This window comes from Oncorhynchus mykiss, chromosome 3, assembly GCF_057628025.1.
Source record: "Oncorhynchus mykiss isolate SJ-2025 chromosome 3, ASM5762802v1, whole genome shotgun sequence".
Taxonomy (NCBI): domain Eukaryota; kingdom Metazoa; phylum Chordata; class Actinopteri; order Salmoniformes; family Salmonidae; genus Oncorhynchus; species Oncorhynchus mykiss.
Window position 1 is genome coordinate 43,097,800 of NC_143024.1, and position 27,114 is coordinate 43,124,913.

Sequence of the window (27,114 nt, forward strand, 5' to 3'; positions counted from 1 at the left end):
TGTCCGTGAACAAAGGGGGCCAAAAAGGGGGGTCAAAATCAAAAGTAACAGTCGGTATCTGGTGTGGCCACCAGCTGTATTAAGTACTGCAGTTTATTTCCTCCTCATGGACTGCACCAGATTTGCCAGTTCTTGTTGTGAGATGTTACCCCACTCTACTACCAAGGCACCTCCAAGTTCCCGGACATTTCTGGGGGGAATGGCCCTAGCCCTCACCCTCCGATCCAACAGGTCCCAGACGTGCTCAATGGGATTGAGATCCGGGCTCTTCGCTGGCGATGGCAGAACACTGACATCCCTGTCTTGCAGGATATCACACACAGAACGAGCAGATTGGCTGGTGGCATTGTCATGCTGGAGTGTCATGTCAGGATAAGCCTGCAGGAAGGGTACCACATGAGGGAGGAAGATGTCTTCCCTGTAACGTACAGCGCTAAGATTGCCTGCAATGACAACAAGCTCAGTCTGATGATGCTGTGACACACCGCCCCAAACCATAACGGACCCTCCACCTCCAAATCGATCCCGCTCCAGAGTGCAGGCCTCGGTGTAACGCTCATTCCTTCGACGATAAACGCAAATCCGACCATGACCCCTGGTTAGACAAAACCGCGACTTGTGAGTGACCAGTCCTGTCTGGTCCAGCGACGGTGGGTTTGTGCCCACAGGTGACGTTGTTCCCGGTGATGTCTGGTGAGGGCCTGCCTTACAACAGGCCTACAAGCCCTCCGTCCAGCCTCTCACAGCCTATTGAGGACAGTCTGAGCACTGATGGAGGTATTGTTCGTTCCTGGTGTAACTCGAGCAGTTGTTGTTGCCATCCTGTACCTGTCCCGCAGGTGTGATGTTCGGATGTACAATCCTGTGCAGGTGTTGTTACACGTGGTCTGCCACTGCGAGGACGATCAGCTGTCCGTCCTTTCTCCCTGTAGCGCTGTCTTAGGCATCTCACAGTACAGACATTGCAATTTATTGCCCTGGCCACATCTGCAGTCCCCATGCGTCCTTGCAGCATGCCTAAGGCACGTTCACGCAGATGAGCAGGGACCCTGGGCATTTTTATTTTGGTGTTTTTCCAGAGTCAGTAGAAAGACCTCTTTAGTGTCCTAAGTTTTAATAACTGTGACCTTAATTGCCTACCGTTCAACAAGGTTTACCCTCGCTCTTTTGTTTGGGTACAGTTTGTTTTGGGTGTATTAAAAACCCATATTCTGTATTCTTGCACCTGTCTCCAAAATCCTTTATACCAGTGTGACAGCTACCCTAATTGCAATGTTACAAAACACTATACTGCAGGCAGAAGAATAGTAGCCATTCTTCCATGACATTTAAAAAGTGGGGTGGAGGTTTCTACTAAGCTATATGGAATTGTTTTAAGAAGGTCATACCAATGATCATTTAGCTTTTGGATTTAGAATTTGATGACCCCTTGAAGTATAAAAAAAACAAAAACAATTATTTGCCAACATCTTTTGGAGGGTCTTACTGCTATTAGCCCATACAAACGCATTGAATAACATATTCACTACATGGAACAACATATCAAAAGGAAGTTTGTTCTGAAGTGTCTCTCCTATATCTGAGAGATATAACAAAGATCAGGATGCATTTGTTCCTTTTTTAAATTTTTATTACATGTATTTAACCAGGCCGACAGCTCTCTGGCTGGACAGGAACAGGTGGTCGCACCAGGCCTAGCCACACCTCCAAAACAATGCCGAAATAAATAAATGCTGAAACTGATGTTGGACAATCAAATTCGCTGTGTAAATAAACAAAAATCTTTAAGGCTGGGTCATTGACATAAATCTTATTTGACACTGCTCCAGCGAAACAAGGCCCGACCTTTATGAAATGACTTGTTTCCAAAGCTCAAATGATCTTACTCTGTTTTACAGTTCTATTAGAATATTATGTTAGAATATATGTTAAATATGTAATATAAAAGTGTTATTTTTATTGTAATTGAAACAATTATGGGGTCGTGCCATGTATGATAACAGGTGGGATATTATTAATAATAAACTTGTTCTACTATAGGTAGTAGGTTGCATAGTGATAGCAACAATGTAACTCTCCGGTGCAGGGATTCAAGTAAAACTCCCTTATGCCTGGTAAGGGACCTTCTATATGTCTATATGCCTGCACCACATTTTTTTATGGGCCTAAATATAGAATTACTGTACATAAATAATTGGAGCTTACTTCTTCATCTTCCAATAAATAAGTGGTAAGCCTACCTGTTTGACCGACACAATTATCCTATCCATAGATGTCGGTATAGCCAAATACTCCAATACTGTTGCATGCACTGATTAAATACCTCCGTGTCTGGGAAGGGCTTGGTGTGTTTGATCAAAACCAGGGCTCGACTTGAGTGAGGGTATCACATACACTTTGTTAAAGAAAAGGGCAAAAAGGATATCTATTGTTTGATTTATATTTTGAAATACGCATCCAGATCATATCAAGCATTCTATAACAAAACATAATTTGCCTCCTGAGTTGCGCAGTGATCTAAGGCACTGCATCGCATCGCAGTGCTAGCTGTGCCACTAGAGATTCTGGGTTCGAGTCCAGGCTCTGTCGCAGCCGGCCGCGACTGGGAGGCCCATGGGGCGGCGCACAATTGGCCCATGCATGATCAGGGTTAGGGGAGGGTTAGGCCGGTAGCAACTAGCAACTCCTGTGACGGTGACACGGTTGCCAGGAGTTCCTGGAGCTGACCGTCCGGCCAAACTGAGCAATCGGAGGAGAAGGACCTTGGTCAGGGAGATGACCAAGAACCTGAATGTCACTCTGACAGAGCTCTAGAGTTCCTCTATGGAGATGGGAGAATCTTCCAGAAGGACCACAATATCTGCAGCACTCCACCAATTAGGCCTTTATGGTATTGGCCAGACTGAAGCCACTCCTCAGTAAAAGACACATGACAGCCTGCTTGGAGTTTGCCAAAAGGCACCTAAAGACTCTTAGACCATGAGAAACGAGATTCTCTGGTCTGATGAAACCAAGATTGAACTCTTTGGCCTGAGTGCCAAGTGTCACGTCTGGAAGAACCCTGACACCAGTGGCAGGGACTGGGAGACTAGTCAGGATTGAGACAAAGATGAATGGAGTGAAGTACAAAGAGATCCTTGATGAAAACCTGCTCCAGAGCGCTCAAGACTTCAGACTGGGGCGAAGGTTCACCTTCCAACAGGACAATGACCATAGGCACACAGCCAAGACAACACTGGAGTGGCTTCGGTACGCGTCTCTGAATGTCCTTGAGTGGCCCAGCCAGAGCCCAACCAACCTGACAGAGCTTGAGATGACCTGCAGAGAGGAAGGTGTGATACAGGTGTGCCAAGCTTGTAGCGTCATACCCAAGAAGACTTGAGGCTAATTAATTGCTGCTTCATCAACGTGCCGAGTAAAGGGATTGAATACCTATGTAAATGTGATATTTCAGTTTTACTTTTTTATAAATTAGCAAACATTTCTACAAACCTGTTATTGCTTCGTCATTATGGGGTTTTGTGTGTAGATTGAGGGGGGGGGGGGGGGGGGACAATTTAATCAATTTAGAATAAGGCTGTAACCAAACAAAATGTGGAAAAATTCAAGGCGTCTGAATACTTTCCGAAGGCATTGTACATGTTTGTGAGAGTCTCACCTTTGCACAGAAAGGATAGTATTAGTGTGTAGCCCAAACGATTCAGACGTAACAGACAGAAGTTGGCAGAACTGCTCTACCGACTTCAGATGAGTCTCCTGACCTTTGTAGAGGTCATAGAGCAAACTGGACAGATGCTACAGATGGTTTTCTGTGGAGACAGGTTTTCCGGATGTCACATGATTTGACTGCTCTAGCTCTGTCACCTGTTCTATGATTTGTTCTGTCTTTTCTGGTGGGTTAAACTGAAATTGCAACCAATTTTCTATGGCTTGTTTAAAAAAAATTGTATTTTGGAGATTATTTTGTTTTCAAATAACCAAAAGTGAATGAGAAAAATGCTCTTGAACATGGGGTGAGACATTCTTACTAATTTGTAAATAAAGCCAGTTCGTTATTAAGAATGATTTATTTCTGTTTTTAGAGGGAGAGAAACCAAAGCCCACTGTCGTCTCATGGGACTCCCGGTCGCGGCCGGCACAGGTATTGAACCAACATCTGTAGCAACGCAATCTGCACTGTGAGGCAGTGTCTTAGACTGCTGCGCCCCTCGGGAGGCCCCATCTAAAAAGTTTCTAATGCTGATCATATGCCTTGCACAAAGTATCTATTGTCCTGCTAATAGCCCCTAATGATGCTGTACAACGTGACCGGTCGGGGGTAGGCTACAGTACCACAGTAAGAGCAAAGTAATCCTAACATTTCCACACCCTAATTGTAGTCTAACCAATACCCAAACGGAGATTCAGTGAAAATACAAATCTCATTGATTTATCAAGACCAATCCCCATGCTTGTCTCAGAGCAGCACTGCCTCTGAATGCTGTCTTTTCCCCCTTCCACTTGCCTCCTTCATTAATTTTGAAAGAGTATTTCCCAGTAATAACTCTGTTCCAACATTTCTGTCATTCAGTGATATTTATTCCCAGAGTAATTCGTTATGCATCCATATGGAAAATGACATGTGTAAGAGACGGTCACTTTTAGAGACTATAATACATGGTGTCCAGGTCAGGATAACCAAAAATGTCTTTATTAAACAATGTTGATACTTATTTATTTTGACCCAAAGCCATGAATGAATGAGTCACTTAGCTTTATGTAGGTGCCGAGGCTATATGACTGCCATCAACGCGATTATTTAGCAGACATCACTTGCTTACATTCAGTCAAGACATATATTTTAAGAATATCCATGGAATATAATTGAACATTTTAGTTTCTCTTAGAATAAAAACCTTAGCGTAACAAACAGTTGTATTAAGTAATACTTACGAGTAGTAACAACAAAATATGTGTATTTTTCCGGATATGCACGTGCAGGACAGAGGAATAGCAATTCTTACACTATTGTTCTAAATTCAATCACCTTCTTCATCCTCATCATTCAGTTCATTGAAATTCAAATTTGAAGTTGTGCACAGTTATCAGATTCTATATGGTTTATGTCGCCCATTCATTGTCAGTTAGACACACAATAGCGCCTTGGGACCCAAAAGCATAATCAGTGCTCTAACTCCCCCTTGCGCTGGTCTGGAGCAATGAAGCAGTGACGCAATGTACCGTACTAAACCACAAATTACCTCTAAATCTCACAGCATAATCTCAAAACTTTTAGTTGAGCAACCACTGTAGGCGGATGCGATGGGATTGAGACACATCAACAGTATCATTGTTTGTTTTCACACATTCACGAGTAGTGTCCATGGTCGAGCTTCTTCAACTTGCTCAACTTCATACGAACAAAAAGAGCAAGAAAGCCACGCCAAATTAGCTAGGTGTTGGCAATAAGTGCACACACCTGTTTTATGTTCTACATGATTTAAAATGAGGTTCACAAAGTAAGGCCGCAACATTGTCAGCTCTGGAGAGCTCTTGCACTATAGAGGGCTAAATCGACAAGTCTCCTTGAAAATATCAGTTTCACTTTTAACAATAATTGTTGCTATATAAATATATATTTCACTGTACATTTAGATTATTTGTAGCCCTGTGACAACCCAGACACCCTTATTGTAAGATAACCAAGTCACATCAAGGTCTTATGAAAGAAATGTACAGGGTATTGATTTTTCCAATTCCTGAAAAGACTAAACTTGAATTCTAATCAAGCCCAGAATTGAAATAGCTCATTTTATATCTGTTTGGGGGCATATAACGCATTGAAGCATATAACGCAGTAGACCCACAGGATCAGGTGTTCAGAGACAAATACAAAACAATTAGTCATTCACTTTCTATTTCCTTGAAAGTTTGTGCTTTTCTGCCACGCTAAAACTGTCAGATGGAATCAAATTACACAATAAATGTTAAGAAAAAAAAGTATGGAAGAAATAGGTTGTAATAACTGATATTCTTTCTGAGTTCCAGCTCAGACAAGGAAGCATGTGTCCAAAGATCTCTGGTATTATTTTGGATGTAAGAAATTACCAACTATTGTATGTAAATGTCACATACTGTAGGATTAATTTGCAATAGACCATACAGCAAGCCATACAATCTTGGATCGTATTCATTAGTGCACACAATTGCAAAACATTGCAACGGAAAACAAAAGTGAGCGATTCATATTGAACAAGGTGAGGTACACTAGTCCCTCGGTGTCAGTCCGTTTTCTTTCATTTGGTGCCAAGTGAATACGACCCTGAACAACCGCTTTATGGTTATTACAGGAATCTGTGTTTGTCACTCATCAATGACCAATGACCAATTCAATTATGCTGATTGGAGACTTTTGGACACAGGTGATGTGTCTTTCATTCAGGTAACCTAGGAGCAGGAAATATAGAGATTGCAAACAGAGATTTTCCATCTCACGTTACTCTGTTTCATTGTTATCTTCCTACGTTGATAATCAGTCATCATTATCAAGAAGGCCTGGTTTCTCCTTCGGGAGGCAATCATCTAGAGTGTGTGTGTGTGTGTGTGTGTGTTTGTGTTTGTGTGTGTGTGTGTGTGTGTGTGAAGGGGGGGGGGGGGGTGCTAAAACCACCATTAAGACAGGGCTTCACGTTGATTTGTGAATTGTCATTGTGTTATTGACGCTACAAACTAACACTATTATTTTTACCATCTGATTGAGATGTATATCTGTATATATGTATATGTGTTCAGTTGGCTATTGTCATTGTTCTCACTATTGTACATTTGCATATGGCTAAAGCCTCAATAAGTGGGCTTTACAAGTGAGCTGCTATTATGTTTCCTCTATGTCTGCCACTTAGGAGACTGTACTGATACCAGAACTGTATGCTGGTAGTCTATAATGCCCGAAACGTTTCCTGCATGCTGCTAGCCAGCTAGCTTCCTTTCCTGGACAACAACAAGCAGGTAATTGCCATATCATTGGAGTCGGAGGCACCTTCACATCAGAAGCAGTGATTAAGGTGCTCTGGAAATAGCGAGTCTCCCTCAGAACACTCAGGCAATGTCCACTGCAACAACACCGGAAGAAAATTGACAGGCCATTCTGGGGGTTTTCCACCTAGTGCTCAGAAAGCCTGTAATGGGCATTCTAACTGTAGCTAGGTGAGCCAAGGATGAAATAGCATAAAATAGAGGCACAACAAAGCTCTGATATTTGACAAAATGACAGACCAATCACAGAGGGAAACAGTCTTATTTGTGGTGCGTTGCCAGCAACACGAGTGTCCACAATTCAGCTTTTAGTGCTCACAGTCTAGTAAACAGTATCTGTTGGTTGTCCAAACCAAATATTTGCATATACATTCTACATACTTATTTGATTGTAAAAGTTGGCTTTTATTCTTATTTGCATGTTCGCTTCTGTAAGTACATCTAATGCTCACATCTACTAAGGATTCAACTAAGTAGTTCAGTTAACCAGCTAATCAATTACCGTCACAGCTGCTTTAGACAACCTTATCTCTTCAACATAGAATAGCCCCATCTAGTGGAAGTCAAATTCCATAGTAACCATGTGGTCCATTTTTCTATAACCTATAATCTCAGTTATTTGTTTGGCCATATGAATAATTCTGAAAAAGGTTGATGCCGATAAGTTGCCAGTGTAAATGAATGGTGTATTCATCAATCTGTTTGAAGTACATTGAAGAATATTCTTAAATGTATTGTGTTCGTTTGGTATGTTGGTGCGTGTGTTATTGATGCTGTACGTCGTCCTGTCTCAATGTTGTTGTTTTTTCTCTTTCTGAACCATGAACATCATCTGGAGTCATAAGGCTTCACATAAACCAGATCTAAAATCAAATAACTATATTAACCTTACCGTTTACTTTGAAAAAATATTTATTGCCGTCATTTGTTTGGTGTCAATCATTCCATCATTCCATTTGAATCTCAATCGCATTAATCCCAGCGAATAAAACCTGCATGTTATTGATCATGTCTTATGAAAAGACATTGAATGACAGAGTGCAGTAAAGAATGACATTCAGCCAAATTAAGAATAAGCTATAGCTTATAAATCAACTCTCTCGTCCACAATGCCTTTGTTGTCTGTGAAACAAAAGGTCTTGAAGCCAATGGAGTGGTTCTGACTCAAATGGCAGGTTTACTTCATGCTGCCTTTGTTGTTGATGACTCTTTGCTGATGTGGGTAAACACAGCTGCATGAGGGTGATATGGGTGCTGTGTGGAAATGTGTGTTTGGGCATGCACTGATAGCTTGGCGCTAGCTGGGCTGAGAAAAGCCACTCGACCCTGACCCAGGACAATGAGGGAAATACACGCTACCTTGCATCGTGGCCCTGTTACCATAGCTTCTAGGGCAGCGCTTGCTGAACTTCTGGGTCCATTCCATTTCATCTCCCAGCTTAGGCCAGTGCCATAGCATTAACACAGGCATAGAAAAATAACCCCCAGAATGCCTGGAGGTCCTGAGAAGAGATGGTGGTCAGTTCCATCTCAATTCCAGTTATAGCATGATTATTGTTGTTCTTTGATAGCTCCAGGTATATTGGTAAATCATTCCCAAGAGCTCTATGACACCCCAACAATAGGCCACAGCAGGGTTTGTGTCACACTGTCTAATCTTAATTAACATTCACTATCTTGGACAATAGGTCATAACTCAGTGTACTATAGAGTCCCATATGCTACCAAGGAACTGTAAAGTCCCACATAGTGTGTTTGTATGTTATGAATCCCTTTTGGCCGGACAGTGATGGTAACGAGACCCGTAACATAACTCATACAAATTATAATAGTGAAAAAGTAAGAGTGAGAACGAAACAACCACAGACAACTAAATTACCGTCAAATTCATGGTTTATTTAAAAACACGGTAATGGGGGGAGCAGGAAAAGGGGCTGAGCTGGACCCAAGGAAAGAAATAATAAGTATCCAAAAACACCCCTAAGCTAGACAAGCCTACTTCACCAACAGCTAACTAACTAAAAATACAGTGGGTGGTCTGCCCAGTTCTAACTAGTGTTTTTATACAAAGAATTCCTACGGGTAATGTATGCCCATGGGCGACTTATCTTGGTACCCCCTTTTCCCACCGTCAAACAAACACCATGACAAAACTCACAGGTGGGGACAACGTGACATGTAGTTGCAAAAACCAAACAAGAGATCTACAGACAGATGGCATTGACAGAGAGCTCTACAGACAGATGGCATTGACAGAGTGATTGAGCTCTAGAGCAAACAACAGACAGGGTTTTTAAACCAAGGGAAAGGGAATGCGATTGGGTAATGGAAACAGGAGGAGGTGTGTCTTCTGATTAGTGACTGATTGATGACTGATTGGGGAATGATGATTGCCACCTGTGAGGAGAGAAAATAAATACACAGGATACCTGTATCCGTAACACTCCCACCCTTAAAAGAGCAACCCTAGGGGGGAATTGGGACCAAAGTATTACAGTGAACACCCCCAAGAACAACAACAAAGTCAACCTTACAAAACATACAAAAATCATCATTTTTACACACGAGACAAAGCATCTGCTAATACATTTTCAGAACCTTTTTTATGCCGTATCTCCAAATTTAAATTTTGCACAATAAGGGCCCAACGCATTAGGCGCTGGTTCTGGTTGTACATCCGATGGAGAAACACTAAGGGGTTATGATCAGTATATACAATCACTGGTAGGGCACTGGAACCAATATAAACTTCAAAGTGTTATAGAGATAACAACAAAGCAAGAGCTTCTTGTTCAATTGTCGCATAGTTTGTTTGACATTTGTTACATTTACGAGAAAAATAACAAACGGGATGATCCACTCCACTCTTGTCCTGCTGCAGTAGAACAGCACCAGCACCTCTGGTACTAGCATCTACCTCCAGTTTAAACGGTTGTTCAAAATCCAGAGCAGCAAGTGCAATGCTATTACATAAGAGTGCTTTAGCGGATTCAAAAGCTATCTTACAATCATGGGACCACTCATAAGCTCTAGCCGGACTGAGCAAATTGGTTAATGAAGCAACTACCGCAGAGAAATTGACAGAAACTACGGTAGTAGCCAACCATCCCTAAAAAGCGGCGTAGCTCTCGTCTGGTGGTAGGTGCGGGGAATGAAGTTATAGCCAAGACCTTGGCATCAACAGGGCGCACCTGTCCATGGCCGACCTCCTTGCCGAGATAGGTAACAGTAGCCTTCCCAAACTCGCACTTTGCCAAGTTCATGGTTAGAGAAGCAGCTGCCAACCGTTCACATACTACCCTTAGAGAGTCAACATGACTTGACCACAGACGAATAAATCACTAAATCCTCAAGATATGCACTACAATTGGGAACTCCAGCTAATACAGAGTTAACCAGTCGTTGGAAAGTGGCTGGTGCATTTCGCATCCCAAAAGCCACGACTGAGTACTGTAGGAATTTGTCTGGGGTCACAAAGGCAGAAATCTCAGAAGCACGTGAAGTTAACAGAACCTGCCAGTAACCTTTTACAATTTAGTTACATACTTAGCAGCACCAACAGTGTCGATACAGTCGTCCAGTCTGGGTAACGGGAATGAATCTGGCAATGTGACAGAATTTACCTTTCAATAATCTGTACATAATCTGGACGTACCATCAGGTTTAGGAACCAGAATGCAAGGAGAACTCCAAAGGCTTGAACTTGGCGTAGCCAGGTCATTCTCCAACAAATATTTCACCTCATCTCTCATTATCTTCCTCTTGGAAGCTTTGATACAATATGGGTGTTGCTTGATAGGTGTAGCATTTCCAACATTAATGTCATGTTCCAACACGTTTGTGTGAGTAGGAACGTCATGAAAGAGACATGGAAAACTGTGCAGTAGCCTCCCAATATCGTTGGCCTGTCCGTCCGTTAAATGAACCAGACCTGACTGGAGAGAGACAGCAGCATTTCTGAGTTGGGCAATCTAATGCACTGCTGCCGAGTATTGCACAACTCCAATCCATCTTCATCATCAATTTGACAGTCCACTATCATAGCAGTAGAAGCAGAGGAGAATAACCTGACTTGGTTTTCCTGTTATCTGACATGTGTGGCATGTCCGACAGAACTGAGCCACATCTTGTTTTAAACCCGGCCAAAATAAATGTTGAAGGATCCGATCATAAGTTTTTGTGATTCCTAAATGACCAGACCACTGGTGATCATAAGCAAGGGATAACAAATTTTGTCGAAAGGCTGTCGGAATCATCACTATTTGGTAAACAGCATTCCAATCTCCGCCCGCATCATCATGGGATGTCCATTTACGCATGAGGAGATTACAATCAATTAAATAAGCCATGTTCTTCTTCTTTACCTGTTCCAATGAGACAATACTAGAAAAACATTTAGCAAGCATGTTGTCAACCTTTTGGTTAGCAATCAGCTGCTCACGAGTGACTGGTAACTGTATTGCATCAGCAATAAGTTCAACATTCTTCGATTCTTTCCTGGGTTGTTTGTCAGAGGTGATCAGCTTCCCAGAGGTAGCACACAACCCATCCTCTTGATCAACCTCTTTGAACAGAACAGTGTTCGACAAATCTATCACGTCACCCTCTTGTCAGGCACGAGTGACAGCACAAGCGGGGAACACATGTGGATAACTCTGTGCAAGCTCATTAGAGAGAGAGTGGTCACTTGTATCCAGTACGAGTACTACCTTTCCTCCGGCAATATCGTTACCCATTATAAAGGTCACACCTTTTACTGGCAACATAGGACGTACCCCCACTCTGAATATTCCACTGATTAACTCAGTGTACTTTCACAAAGTGCAACGGCACTGGGACAAAACCCATTTCAATACCCTGCACTAACACACTGGAACCACCCTATGTATCGTCGGATAAGGGCAACACATCAGACAATATAAACGACTGCGCCGCACCAGTATCTCTAAGGATTTTAACCGGACGCCGAGACGCTTCGTCATTCGTTAGGGACACAAACCCCTCAAATGAACGGTTCATAACTACGGTCAGGGACTGGACCTTTCAAACTACAGTTACCCTCAGGCACCTGTTTCGCTTCAGACCGCACAACAGTACAAATTAGACCAACACCTGTTGGTGGCTTGGCACAAAGAGGCATCCCTTGTTTGCATTTTAGCAGGAAGCAATCATTAATCATATGTCCCACCTTATGACAATAGAAACAGGGACGCGATAACACATTTTGTTTAAAGGCTGTCAGAATCATCACTATTTGGTAAACAGCCTTCCAATCTCCGCCCGCATCATCATGGGATGTCCATTTACGCATGAGGAGATTACCATCAATTAAATAAGCCACGTTCTTCTTCTTTACCTGTTCCAATGAGACAATACTAGAAAAACATTTAGCAAGCATGTTGTCAACCTTTTGGTTAGCAATCAGCTGCTCACGAGTGACTGGTAACTGTATTGCATCAACAATACATTTTTCTGACGTGCTTGATATACTACTGCTGGCCGACTAGGACTAAAAGTAGGCAATTCAGTGGCTCTACTCTCAGCCGAAAACACGCTCTTGTGTGTCAACAGAAACTCGTCTGCCAACACTGACAGGGAGGATACTTTCTGTTAATTTAGGTAAACTGCAATGCGTTCGGGTAAGCAATTTTTAAACTCTTCCAAGATTAACTCCCGGAGAGAGTTGAAATCAATTACCTTGCTAGCAGCATGCCATTTATCAAACAGATTTCCCTTGTCTCTAGCAAATTCCACATACGTCTTACTAGAAGACTTCTTATGAGACCTAAATCTGTCGGTATGCCTCAGGCACAAGCTCATAGGCGCGAAGAACAGTAGCTTTGACCACTTAATAATTCATACTGTCCTCCAGAGGTAGAGAACCTCTTGGGCTTTACCAGTTAATTGACACTGAAGTAATAGGCACCATATCTCTTCAGGCCATTTCAATGCTACGGCTATACATTCAAATACACAAAAATAGGAGTCAACCTCGGAACAAAGGTACCAAGGCAATCTGCCTACTAATGTCAAAAGTGTTGGAAGCTCCAGCTGGTGAGGACGACTCACTAACAGTCACAGCAGGAACGAAGGCTAGCTTCGCTGTCTCTGCCTGCAGTTCCATCTGGCGCATTTTTAACTCCATCTGCCGCTGTTCTCGTTCTTTTTAAGCCCTCCTGGCATCACCGTTTGACAGTGGGGAGAGTGGATCAAAACGGGGCAATGTGGCTGGAGCTTAGGCTCGCCCTCGTTCTCAGACACCAACGGGCTTACAGGCACAGCAACCTCCCCTACAGGGGTAGTAGGCTCAGGCAGCGTTAACACAAGCACCTGCTCTTCCAACAAAACATTTAACACCAGCTGTTTAACCTCCGCTTTAACTAAACTCTGCGGAATCGATAACGAATAATGGTCAGCCAAGGTCATTAAATCAACTCTACGACATTTATCAAAAACCTCCCACGAAGGGTTTATCCAAAAAGGATTTCAAATCAAATGGAGCCATCTTTTAATACTACACACGAGTCAACAAATAGCAAACACTAATGCTACATCAGCTATGACGCTCAACACTGAACTATGCCACTACAACAATTTGCATGAGCGGCATGGGTGTCAGTAAAGACAGATCCCGGATGAGCCCCCACTTATGTTACGAATCCCTTTTGGCCCGACAGTCTAGGGGGAGGGGGGGGGATGGTAACGAGACCCGTAACATAACTCATACAAATTATAAAAGTGAAAAAGTAGGAGTGAGAACGAAATAACCACAGACAACTAAATTACCGTCAAACACTCATGGTTTATTTGAAAACACACGGTAATGGGGGGAGCAGGAAAAGGGGCTGAGCTGGACCCAAGGAAGGAAATAATAAGTATCCAAAAACACCCCCAAGCCTACTTCATCAACAGCTAACTAACTAAAAATCCAGTGGGTGGTCTGCCCAGTTCTAACTAGTGTTTTTATACAAAGTATTCCTACAGGTAGTGTATGCCCATGGGCGACATATTGTAGTTGCATGTAGTTGCAAAAACCAAACAAGAGATCTAAAGACAGATGGCATTGACAGCGAGCTCTACAGACAGATGGCATTGACAGAGCGATTGAGCTCTAGAGCAAACAACAGACAGGGTTTTTAAACCAAGGGAAAGGGAATGTGATAGGGTAATGGAAACAGGAGGTGTGTCTTCTGATTAGCGACTGATTGATGACTGATTGGGGAATGATGATTGCCACCTGTGAGGAGGAGAGAAAAGAAATACACACACAGGATACACACACAGGATACCTGTATCCGTAACAGTGCATATGTGTGTGTGTGTGTGTCTGTGTATGTATGTCTGTGTGTGTGTGTGTATCCATGTGTGTGTTTTAAGCCTGATCCACCAGTCATGAATCTTGTCTGTACTGTTTCGTCCTGCACATATGTGAGAATTCCATTAACCAGAGGGCTGTAACATCAATTAGTAAATGATATGGGCGAGTGGAAGCAAATTGAAGGATAGAAGAGATAACTGAAATGATTTGTTCTGGAGAGCACACTTTCCCTTGTCCAGATGGTGTTCAGCAGAGGAATGGCACCAACATTGGGCCATCCACAGGGGAGAACCCAAGGGGGATATACTAATGGGCTATTGTGGATTCTGTATCTTTTACTGTAAATGCCTCCATCTCATGAAGTATCCTGTCCCCAAACACATGCTCTAGGCCTACTGCCAGAACAAGAGCCAGGCACAATCATTTACCATTATCAGAGAGGAGATAATGCTTGTCATTTAAAAAAAATATATATTATAATAATATGGGATGAAGTAATGTTTGTCAAGCCTGGACCACTATCCTTCATTGGCTAACCACATATCCAACCCCTTGTTTCATAAGCCAACAGGCCCATTTCACAGACATGATGAATGCCAACTACACTGAGTGTACACAACATTTTAAAGAGATGATGCTGGACAATTAATCAAATGGCCCGCCGGACTATTTGCATAGAACTGCATTGTTGGTTAAGGGCCTGTAAGTATAAGCATTTCACCGTAAAGTCTTCAGGGCAGGTGACAAATACAATTTGATTTGACATTAGGAATATCTCCTCTTTCCATGACGTAGACCGACCAGGTGAATCCAGTTGAAAGATGTGATCCCTTATCTATGTGTTAAATCCACATCAACCAGTGTAGATGAAGGGGAGGAGGCAGGTTTTAAAGACGAATTGAGACATGGATTGTGTATGTGTGCTATTCAGAGGGTGAATGGGAAAGACAAAATATTGAAGTGCCTTTAACAGGGTATGGTAGTAAGCCAGGCGCACCCGTTTGAGTGTCACGTACTTCACGCTCAATCAATTATGTATCAATTATGGTCCACCACCCAAAGGACATGCAGCCAATTGTGGGAATCTTTGGAGTCAATATCGGCCAGCATCCCCGTAGAATGCTTTCGACACCTTGAAGAGTCCAAGCCCCGAAAAAAATGTAGGATGTTCTGAGGCCAAAAGGGGCTGCAACTCAATATTAGGACGGTGTTCCGAATATTTCGTACACTCAGTGTATATTAGACTTCTGTTAGCAATTTCAATCACCCCAGATGTTAGCCTACAAGAGAATGATGTCATTCGATATCTTATACATCGCATTGTGCATAATTATGCCCGCGAGAACGTGGACAGGCCAAGTTTAATTTTGGAGTGCTTTTTAGTACATCTTGGGCGGTGGTACTGAAAGCTGACGTGAGACGCGCAGCCCAGCCCCTTCTATAATATGTAGTGGGAAATAGGGCGAGGAGGGATTTGAGCGGAGCCATCCAGCGACTGAGGACGCACCAGGCAGGTGGAGACAGCAACTGCATTACGCACCAAGAATTTATAGAACAGTACACTCTGGGCAGCTAACTTCAGACATATTGACAAAATGTATCGTAAAAAGTATCTTCACTTACATTGTATCGAAAAACAATGAGGAACATTGTAACGAATTGAGATACGATATTGTGTGATGGCTGTATTCAAGAGACTCAAGAGACTTTGAAACAAATTATGCTTTTGTTATCTGAATAGGCAAAAACGTCTGCCAGCTACTGTCAAACGACCCATGAAGACATATGAAGGCATTTGTGCGCCCTACAGTTAAATTTGAAAATAGTTCAGCACTAGAAAAAGTGATGAACTCGTCTGGTTTGGACAACCTAACCGAATTTGCATCATGGTATCTCAACAGAACGGATGTCGAGGAGGAAAATCAGAAACTTCTGTTCGGGATTGGCATGGACAACTTCATTACGCTTTTAGTTTTCGGACTCATCTTTACGCTTGGAGTGTTGGGAAACTCCATGGTCATCACGGTGCTGGCACGTAGTAAACCCGGAAAACCACGGAGCACCACCAACATATTCATCCTCAACCTTAGCATCGCCGACCTGTCCTACCTGCTTTTCTGCATCCCTTTTCAGTCAACTATTTACATGATGCCGACATGGGTTCTGGGTGCCTTCATCTGCAAGTTTATTCATTATTTCTTCACCGTTTCTATGCTGGTCAGCATTTTCACCTTGTCCGCAATGTCGGTGGACCGCTACATTGCCATTGTTCACTCCAGAAAGTCGTCCTACATCCGCGTGTCAAAGCACGCTTTGATCGGAGTGGTGGTCATTTGGATACTCTCTTTGGCCATGGCGGCGCCAGTCGCGGTCATACACAACATATACCAGAGAGACGAGAATCACACCTATTGCTGGGAAGTGTGGCCCGATCAAAACCAAAAGAAAGTCTACGTTGTGTGCACGTTTGTTTTTGGTTATGTATTGCCCCTGCTGCTGATTTCGTTCTGTTACGCAAAGGTACGCAGGCAATCCTGATTTATTTATTATTGTATTGATAGATAATTGCCTTTACATTTGCCAATTTCTCAACATATGTCAATTTGTGTAATCTAAGGTGGGGACAACTAAGACATAAATTAGATAGCCTTTGAAAATAAATTATTTCAATACATTGTTATTACATATTTGTTATAGCACAGGCTTTAATTAATCGTTTGATAGGTCATCACACAATTATTTATGTATTTTCAGGTTTTAAATCACCTGCACAAAAAACTCAGAAACATGTCCAGAAAGTCAGAGGCATCGAAAAAGAAGGTATGTAAAACCATTCACGCATTTTCATATTGACTGTTGATGGTGATCATTAGTGTATGGCGGACAGCCCCACAAATGCAGTATGTGGAGTATTACAGTCTCCCACACAAGTTGTCCAGCAGCAATAGTAGGGGAACAAGACCAACATTAGTTACAGTTTGGGATTTAAAGCTACAGTCTGGGATTTAGAGCTACAGTCTGGGATTTAGGAAGCTGTGCAATCTTCATTTCAATTATTAGTATTTACTTAATGACTCTTGAAGAATATAACTTATACATTTCTCATGAGCTTAGCACTATGACCCACTATGGCTTTATCATAAACCAAAATAGAAGGTTGTACTACTTGTTTACATCAAGAATGTAAAGATACATGGTTTAGCGTCAAAATATGGTTAAAACTATATCAAGGAGTTTGACCATCTTGGCATGTTAGTCCCTGAATTTAAAGAGCCGTCTATGAATTTGAAAGGAGTTATGCCTCATCACTCAGCTCAGCCATATGCCAAACAAGAGGTGTGGTACCTGTTTGGTTGTTTTTTGAAATTTTTACTTTAATGCTTTTTCTAGACATGTTGTCAAGAGCTCTAGGCAAGTGTTAAAACATTCAATATCATTTAAGATTTATAAGGCTTCCATCCTTCTAGCCTAAAAACACTATTTGGATAAGATGTTTTCAAAGATATATTAATGTAAAAAAAATATATTGGTTGTTGTTTCTCGCCACCTAGCAATTTTATGAAGTTGGCTTTAGCAGGCACAGATAGCTTCCCAATCTCCCAACCTCATATCTGGCTACCAAGAAGTCATTTCATGCTATGAATCAAGTTAGAGTAACTAGCTTGTCTAACTATCTTAGCTGACATGTCTTCTGGCAAGGTTGGTGGACTTCAGAAAAGCAAGCAATAACTACATTGTACTGAACAAAACTCACAATGCTTTTCATCTTTTACCCAGATTTTGAGCAGAGGTGCAGAGAAGCATATCTAGCATATTTATTTTCTTTAAAAGAAGAACCACAGACAGCTCAAGAGCTATGTTTAGATATGCAGACAAATATAAATATTGTTGACATAGAATGAATTATAATGATTATGACTCTGGATTGTAGGAAAAAAAGCTGTTTCCGGTGTTTGAAAAATGCAAAAATCTCCAACTTCCAAACTAGCGGCTTAGCCCCCGCCCGGACCACCCCCTAGCCTCCCTCACATACTGGCGCACCTGCATAGAGCTTCAATACTATGGAACAACCAACATCCCATTGCCAGGTTTCTAGGCAAAACATAATAGTAGAGTGAAGAAAAATAACCAATAAACTTAGTGAGTATTGTAAATGGAATATAAGGCACTTGGTATCGGCAGTACATTCCATCTACCATGTCCCTGAAGCACCTGTCAATTACCACACTTGAGTGAAGCAGCAGAGTGGGAAAGTGCAATTAAACTGGACTTTCAGCCATTACTCTTCTTAATGGCCATTCGCCTGTCTAAACCAACCCGCTGCTGCTGCTCGCCTGGCTCTTTAGTGTTGGCCGTTAACAATATGCCCAGACACTGGTCCACATGGCTTACGCAAAGCTAAACAATAAAAGATTCATGTTGGTCTGAACTATGCGTTCACAAAAATGTATTCTAATTTGGTCACATATAGACAGTTCAAATGTCATTCAATGAGTATAAACTCTGATTAATGAAATACTATTTGTCTATAGGAATATCTTCACTGTAATCCAACCTTTTTATGCCGGATAAAAAATGTCACGACAGGCCTGATGGAAACAGTTAATTTGTCGGTAAACTTTCCAAATGTCGACAAAGCTAAATACGCTAGACAAGGTGGGATCTTTATGTCATTCGGAGTCACTCGATTACACGCTGTGAGGTCCTCCCACTACGACTCAGGCCATCCTTCAGTTTATTAGGCTACAAATGAAATAAATGACGAGGAACTTCACAAGGAGGGAAAGTGAAAGGGGTCTTAGTCTGGTGACATGATGATCGATGCTTGGCTGCGATTTGACAAGTAAAATTATTGCGCTATTTTGTCCATAATAATCTCATAACGTAGGCTATATAGCCATTGGGGTGGCAGGTAGCCTAGTGGTTAGAGTGTTGGACTAGTAACCGAAAGGTCACAAGACCATATCCCCGAGCTGACAAGGTAAAAATATGTCGTTCTGCCCCTGAACAAGGCAGTTAACCCACTGTTCCTAGGCTGTCATTGAAAATAAGAATTTGTTCTAAACTGACTTGCCTATTTAAAAAAAAATTGTATCTGAGAGCTGTTGGCTAGAACGCACTTGCCAATACCAGATGGGGCACATGCACTATATACAGTGCCTTGCGAAAATATTCGGCCCCCTTGAACTTTGCGACCTTTTGCCACATTTCAGGCTTCAAACATAAAGATATAAAACTGTATTTTTTTTTGTGAATAATCAACAACAAGTGGGACACAATCATGAAGTGGAACGACATTTATTGGATATTTCAAACTTTTTTAACAAATCAAAAACAGAAAAATTGGGCGTGCAAAATTATTCAGCCCCCTTAAGTTAATACTTTGTAGAGCCACCTTTTGCTGCGATTACAGCTTAAGTCGCTTGGAGTATGTTTTGTTAAAAAAGTTTGAAATATCCAATAAATGTCGTTCCACTTCATGATTGTGTCCCACTTGTTGTTGATTCTTCACAAAAAAATACAGTTTTATATCTTTATGTTTGAAGCCTGAAATGTGGCAAAAGGTCGCAAAGTTCAAGGGGGCCGAATATTTTCGCAAGGCACTGTAATGTAACTTTTTTTTTAGTTCAAAACCATCAGTAGAGTTGAAAATGTGATGGAAACCCATTTAACTTATATATTTTTTATCCGGTACATGGGAATTTAATGACAAAAGTGATTTTTATGTGGACTATGTCATCGCGCACATCCACAATAAGTCAATTGAATGGAAACACATCTCTGGTGGGAACATGCACATATTGTTTTTATGCAGATTTTTTGAATATTCTCATGAAAATATGTTGCCAATTGGATGGAAACCTAGCTGAAGAGATATTGCTGCCTGATTCAAATCGATGCGCATGTTTGAGCCGTCAATCATCTCACCCAACCAGCCTAACTTATTTACACTTAAAGCTTTCACTGTGAATACAATTAAATGTGTCAAATGAGTAAAGAAAACATAGGCTGTGTCCATAGGCAGATCAAGACACAAGGTGTTCAATTAAAGGTATAATCAATTGTGTGTGTGTGTGTGTGCTTGTGTGTCTGTGTCTACAAAACATTAAGAACACCTTCATAATATTGAATCCACCTGACACTTTTGCCCTCACAACAGCCTCAATTTGTCTGGGTATGGACTCTACAAGGTGTCGAAAGCGTTCCACAGGGATGTTGGCCCATGTTGAATCCAATGCTTCCCACAGTTGTGTCAAGATGGCTGGATGTCATTTGGGTGGTGGTCCATTCTTGATACACACAGGAAACTGATGAGTGTGAAAAACCCAGTAGCGATGCAGTTCTTGACACAAACCGGTGAGCCTGGCACCTACCACCATACCCTGTTCAAAGGTAATTAAATCATTTGTCTTGCTTATTCACCCTCTGAATGGAACACACACACAATCCATGTCTCAACTGTCTCAAGGCTTAAAATCCTTCTTTAATCTTTCTCCTCCCCTTCATCTACACTGATTGAAGTGGATTTAACACATAAATAAGGGATCATAGCTTTCAACTGGATTCACCTGGTCGGTCTACGTCATGGAAAAAGCTGGTGTTCATAATGTTTTGTACACTCAGTGTATGTATGTATGTATGTATGCATGTATGCGTGTGTGTGCTCGCATATGTGTGTGCATGTGTGAGGAGTAGGAGGATTCTGGCCTCGACCTCCAGCCATCAGTTCAGTAACTCCTCCAATGCTGTGAAACAACGTATTAGGAACAGCTGGGAAAACAATGCTACTATTGCCACTATTATAAAACGTCTCCACTTATCAGCCCTAGGTATACACAGGAGGAGGACAGGGTGTTTATAGACTGTTGTGTGTGGCATCCCAGCACAACAAAAAATTACATATTTTCAACATCTTGTGCTCATAGGGAAGCTCCTGTAATCCTATTTGTCCTTTCACTTTGACAAGTGTATTGAACAAATGTTTTACTTTCAGTCCACTCCTCAAAAATAATCTTGACCATGTGTTTGGATTATTATAAAAGGGAATCGTAACATCGGAGATCAATGGAGGCCAGATAAACATGGATTTCTTGTATCATGCACTTGGTTATAAATGGGATGCGTCATATGAATTCCAGTACTTTCTGACACTTCATAATAGACATACTTAAATAAATGAAATGTCAACAGACGGTTGTTAGCGATTGCAGTCATCTTTAGGCTGTTCAGCCAAAAAAAGGTGTTCCCTGGAGTAGGCAATGGGTTTGTTTTTGATTGACATGCCACTGTGTTTTAATGAATTCCCAGTGTCGGAGGTGTGGGGCACAGTTAATTAGCAGATTTAACAGTTTTACTCTGTTATTTAATTCAATGAGGCGTTTAATTTAACAGCACACAGGAATTGTTATGGATGCCAATGATGGACTTGTTCTTCCAATAGCCTCTAAATGGAGACCTAAAGCCCTTCAATGTGAGGATGGCAGAGGGGTAGTCACAATGTCCTACCTCCACTGTTTCACTTCATTGATTTTGTCTTTTGGGGGATTTTGAGCCCCTCTGACTGTGTGTGTGTGTGTGGGTGTGTGTGTTTGGGTATGTGTGTGTGTGTTGGTTGTGTATGTGTGCTGTACTATACAAACAGATTCAGATTCCTCTTCCATACCATATACAGTAGCTTAAGAGCCCTTATGAGCCCAAGAACAATTTATAGATTCACAAGTTGTCACCATCAAATTAGCTGTGTTCGTTCTCCAAGAGAAACGAACACCTAGACTCAAACACCTAGACTTAACTAATGAGGGTAAAATAAATAACAGAGCAAGGTTATTTCCGTTTTAATTTTGGGATTTGACTGTTGAACGAATAATTGAACACTACACATACCAATTTGACAGCTCTGAATGATTGGGAGTTCAGGGTACAGTCAGTTCTGCTGGTCTTCACGGGAGACCTGGGAACAGGTGAAAGGGAGATTTTTTTATGTGGCTGTGCCTTTTGCAACAATGTGGTTGATGTTGATTTTGGGCTGGTTGTAGTGCTGAATGGTAGGTATTTGAGCTGGACTTAAGTACATTTTCATGATGCCACCAAGCTTACTGAAAACCTCACTTCATTCAATTCATGACTTAGCTACATCTATCGCTCTGTGTCTGATCTCGCTGTCTCTATATTACAGGTCTGTTTTTTTTTTATAGTGAGCGTTCCTATCGGTCTTTGACCATCTATCTTTCTCCCCGCCTCACTCCTCTCTCTGTGTCCTTCATCTCCCTTTCTCGTTCCCTCCCTCCTTTTTTCTGAGCATCGCCTCCCAGTTTCCTGGAGAAGATCCATGTGCTTCCCTGTTAGCGGGGCTCAGGAACTGCTGTGGCAGGCAGACACTCAAATAGCAGCGGAAAGCAAGCAGACACATTTGTAAACATCTCCAGCCCTGCCCCAATGCCTTCTCTGTATGTTCCCGCTCTTTAATATATCTCCCATGTTGCGTGCTAATTATTGAACACGGCGGTAAATCAATCTGCAAGCCAGGAATGCAGGGGAAAGCCAGAGCAGGCCAGCAAGCATGAAATTGGCATTTCATCTGACAGATGCCACCTTTAGCTCTGCTATTTCTGGCAAAAGACATGAGAACATCCCAGATTCTACTGAAAGACAATCTCATAAAGGGACAAGGTTATACATGTCACATGCTTAGTGGACGCACATAGTTGTAACAACTAGACATTGTATTGACATTAGTAGATGCGTTCAGAAGTCCTTTTTTTTTATTAATGAAAGGTAAATTCAATTCTTCATACTTGAAGACCTTTTACCCTGTGCCTCCCCTCTCCTCTCTCTCTCTCCACTAGACTGCCCAGACGGTTCTTGTAGTGGTGGTGGTGTTCTGCCTGTCATGGCTCCCCCACCATGTGGTCCACCTGTGGGTGGAGTTTGGCAACTTCCCCTTGACCCAGTGGTCCTTCTTGTTCCGGGTGGCGGCCCACTGCCTAGCCTATAGCAACTCCTCCGTCAACCCTGTCATCTATGCCTTCCTCTCGGAGAACTTCAGGAAGGCCTACAAGCAGGTGTTCAGGTGTCAGGTTACCAACTCCCCTCTCAACGAACTCAAGGAGTTCCGCAGCAAGGTGGACAACACACCGCCCTCCACCAACTGCACCAACGTCTGATTGGAGGTCACCGAGTGCCAGCTCAACTACGGCCATGATGATTGGCTGTTTTCAAGGGTCCTCCTGAGACATAATGCTATGAGGTTCCATGTTTCGATTCGGAAATGGTATGAAGACAATATGAAGAAAACTGGATATCGTTCAAGCTACATAGGTCCACATCAGCGCTGTTCCATCGTCAAAATAACGCCACGCCAGACGATGTGCCATACTGGACGTGTGTAGTGAGCGTCTCTTTCTCTCTCTTTATCTTGCTTCCTCTCTCTCGTTCTCTCTGTCATTATCACAGGAAGATTGCAGAGTCTGACTCTCGGGAAAGGAGAGAATGTGGACTTTGATATTTCACTGGCCATCTTATTATACATCAAAACTGTGAATGTTTGGTCATTTGCCTTCTTACATGTGCATGTGCATATTGTTGGTCCTTTGTGATGCTGTATTGCTGCTCTCTTCAGTAGCTATTGAAATGAGTGTCTGTAATATAGCTTCACTCTACATATTAAAGCCTGATGTTACTGCTGTATATGTTACATGGTAGCCTATCATGGAGTAGTTTTGAATTGTTAAAACATATTAGCTATTGCTCTATTAGATATTGCCCAGAATATAAAAAAATGTACACAGTGTAATTTTGTCTTTAATGTTGAATACTGTTTGAAGAGAAAACATTTTGTTGTTTGAATGTAATGGTCAATTCTCTTGTTGTGAGTTGCCAACGTGTATACAAGGGAAATGTGTGTCCGTATAACCTAAACCTGTCTTGCCATCTGTAATAGACTTTGCAATGAAAAGAAAAAACACGAGTTGAGATTTTTAATAACGCTATTGTATAAACTATTAAAAAAATATTCTAATGTGTACTCAATATAAGCCTACTTTATCTTATTTATTGAATTGGTGTATGATATGGAAAGTCCATGTTTTATGGCGTATTGTTTTGTCACGACATTGGCTTGTACATTAGAGCTTGTGCAGGTGCTGTATGTGGTTCAAAGGCATTGTGTGGGATCTCGTTATCCTTTGACTTCCATTTCTGCCCATCATTAGAGAGTAAACTAAAGAAAAATCTTCAAAGATCAGAGTGCCAAGATTTTGTTTGTCTGTGGTAACCACTTACAATCAGAAGTAGACAGAAAAAACACACACAATTATTCTCACAAAAGTATATCCTGCTCCTTTTCACAGCTAACACCACATCCATGTTTGGTAGTTCAGTATATGTGAGAGAGATTTGAAAAAAAAGTTACTTCTTCTCATTTTATGTGTCGAAAGCTAGCTAATACTCTTTAAATATTTTGTTTGGTTAACATAAGCCAATCAGGGATTGCCTACTCTAGATAGAGAGCAATAATGAATACAGTAAAAAACAAAAAACATGGAAGAGACAGCACATTGGTTATTTCTATCCATGGTATAAGGAGAAAACTCTCTCATACGGATTTGTATATATTTGAGTACTGCCATGGGAAACTCTCTTCGTGGTCATTGTACGGTGCGTGGCTATCTCCATAGCGAGGCGCAGTTGCACACTCTTACTTAAGCGTAAACTAATGTCAGTAATGAACATCTAGAATGGGTAAGGTTTAGGCCTGCTATGAAGTGGTTAGTGTAAGTGGTAGGCAGGGTAAGGTTAAGTTTAGGTATGCTACTGTAGCAAGTGGCTAAGGTAAGTGTTAGGGTAAGGTTGGAAAACAAGGACATGCATGGACTGGAAACTGCTGCTACTCACAGATTACAAATCCTGCAATTTACGTTCCCCCACAATCCCCAACCAAGCAGCGTGACTCTTGTCATGTTTTCACTTACCACCACATAAGGGCGTTAAAATTACACTCAGCTGCACGTAGAATCGTTGGAACTACTAATTATTTGGAACTACTAATTATTTATTTCACTTTGTATTTACGGATGAATGCAACCCAGAGACTATCAAGTGATAATCATGTTAAATGATTCCTTTTTTATCCCTCATTACTCGTTATCAGTGTGTTTCATGAAGACTCTCTTGATGAATTAAGACTCTTGAATGATTCTTTCATTTCTGCTCCAGAACACTGTGAATCAAATATTTGCTTTCTGGAATAGAATAAACTTTCGACACATATATATCTGTATTTGAATTTCTAAAGTGTTTGGGAAAATGTAAAATGCTTATTTTTTGGTTTGTTTTTGTGCCATATTATGCTGACAAAAATCTACACTTTAATATTATGCCAATGCAATGCTTATACATGTTGATATCACATTAAACTGTTGTGACAAGCAATATGTTTCCTCATGAAAAGACTCGTTGTATTTCATTCTACTATGCACATACAATATACAGTATCGTGATGAAGGTAGATGGATTTGACCATCTGTAGTTCACTTCCATTCCCTCAATCAAGTCTTCCTTTCCATTGCGGTAACAGGTAACTCCCAGCTGGCCCATGAGAGAAGAACACATTTCCTGAAAGTGGCATTTGGCTAATGTGCTGAATTGGACTGTTTAGCCCAGGCAATGGACCACTGGCATCGCTCAGAATAGATTGGTTTACAAGGCATGAATACAAAATGTGCTCATCTTCTTGCACTAGAAAGCAACCAATCATCAACCACATCATCCAGCGCCACCCAGTTCTGCAGGAATAAATGTCTCACATCAGAATGTGTGAAAAATGCTGTAGTACTTAAAAATAGCTTCTTCTTTTTTTAAGAGCCAAGTCTTAGTAAACACACTTAATACATTAAACATGAAAACGATCTCATCCCGGAAGCATAGCCGCCCAAGAATGCGGAGATGAAGTGGATTTCAGAACCAATTTTTATTGTGAATAATTTTTTTGGTAGCATGCTCCCTTCAGGACAGTAAACACCACTAGCTCCCATCCAAATATCCACTTTATCCTTCCTCATAATCTTCTTGGCTAGCTATTTTACAACCTCATACTTTTACTACTTTCTTTTCTGGGTCACCATGCTCACCCATAAGAATAATAAATAACACTGTCCCCTACAGATGTAGGATCTTAATTTGACCAGTATTGTCGCAGCATAATCCTGCAGCAACTGGATTTGAACTTTTAGTCCATAATGTTGCTTGAACCGTGGTTAGGCAATTAGCTGGCTGAAATTGGGCTACATGAAAAGTGCAGTACTGTTAAAATAACCGTGTGCTAGTGCAGGTTTTCAGTGAATTTAGGTAAATCACAAAACTCATCTCCATTTCCTGTGGCACGGGAAAATTCTCAGCAACAAATTAAGATCCTACATCTGAACCAAAGTTATTAGGCAATAAATAAAACTCTTTAATCATGCAGAGAACATCCACGGTTCTAGCCTACAGTACTATAACAAGGTCACTCTTTATCTCAAAAGCGCAAACACACTCCAACCACGTCTTGTGCAATTGATTTTGGAGGACTGAGATATATTTATTTAATTCCGAAGAGGATGAAAGTAAGGGCTATTATAGACTATTGTTGAGGGCCATACCAGTCAAACCTGGTTTCATCCTGGGTATGCTTTTGGGATACGTTTCTTGGTTCTTTCTACCCACGTTGAGGTACAAATATTCATGTGTAGTTCAAGTATATTTAGCACATTTTGTGCTTTGGTGGATGTGCTGATATTTTGTGA

General features: G+C 41.5%; 1 protein-coding gene and 1 long non-coding RNA gene across 2 annotated transcripts in view; one reads left to right on the plus strand and one right to left on the minus strand.

Moving 5' to 3' along the window:
• The window catches only part of LOC149984550 (uncharacterized), a 220,238-nt gene that overhangs the window by 164,648 nt on the left and 28,476 nt on the right, over nucleotides 1-27,114 (minus strand). The gene's annotated exons all lie outside the window — the stretch shown is intronic.
• LOC110518390 (galanin receptor type 1) lies at nucleotides 15,799-25,780 on the plus strand. Its single transcript, XM_021596003.3, has 3 exons — nucleotides 15,799-16,852; nucleotides 17,087-17,152; nucleotides 23,179-25,780. Exons 1-3 carry the CDS (start codon nucleotides 16,118-16,120, stop codon nucleotides 23,494-23,496), a joined length of 1,119 nt encoding a protein of 372 aa, XP_021451678.1. The 5' UTR covers nucleotides 15,799-16,117; the 3' UTR covers nucleotides 23,497-25,780.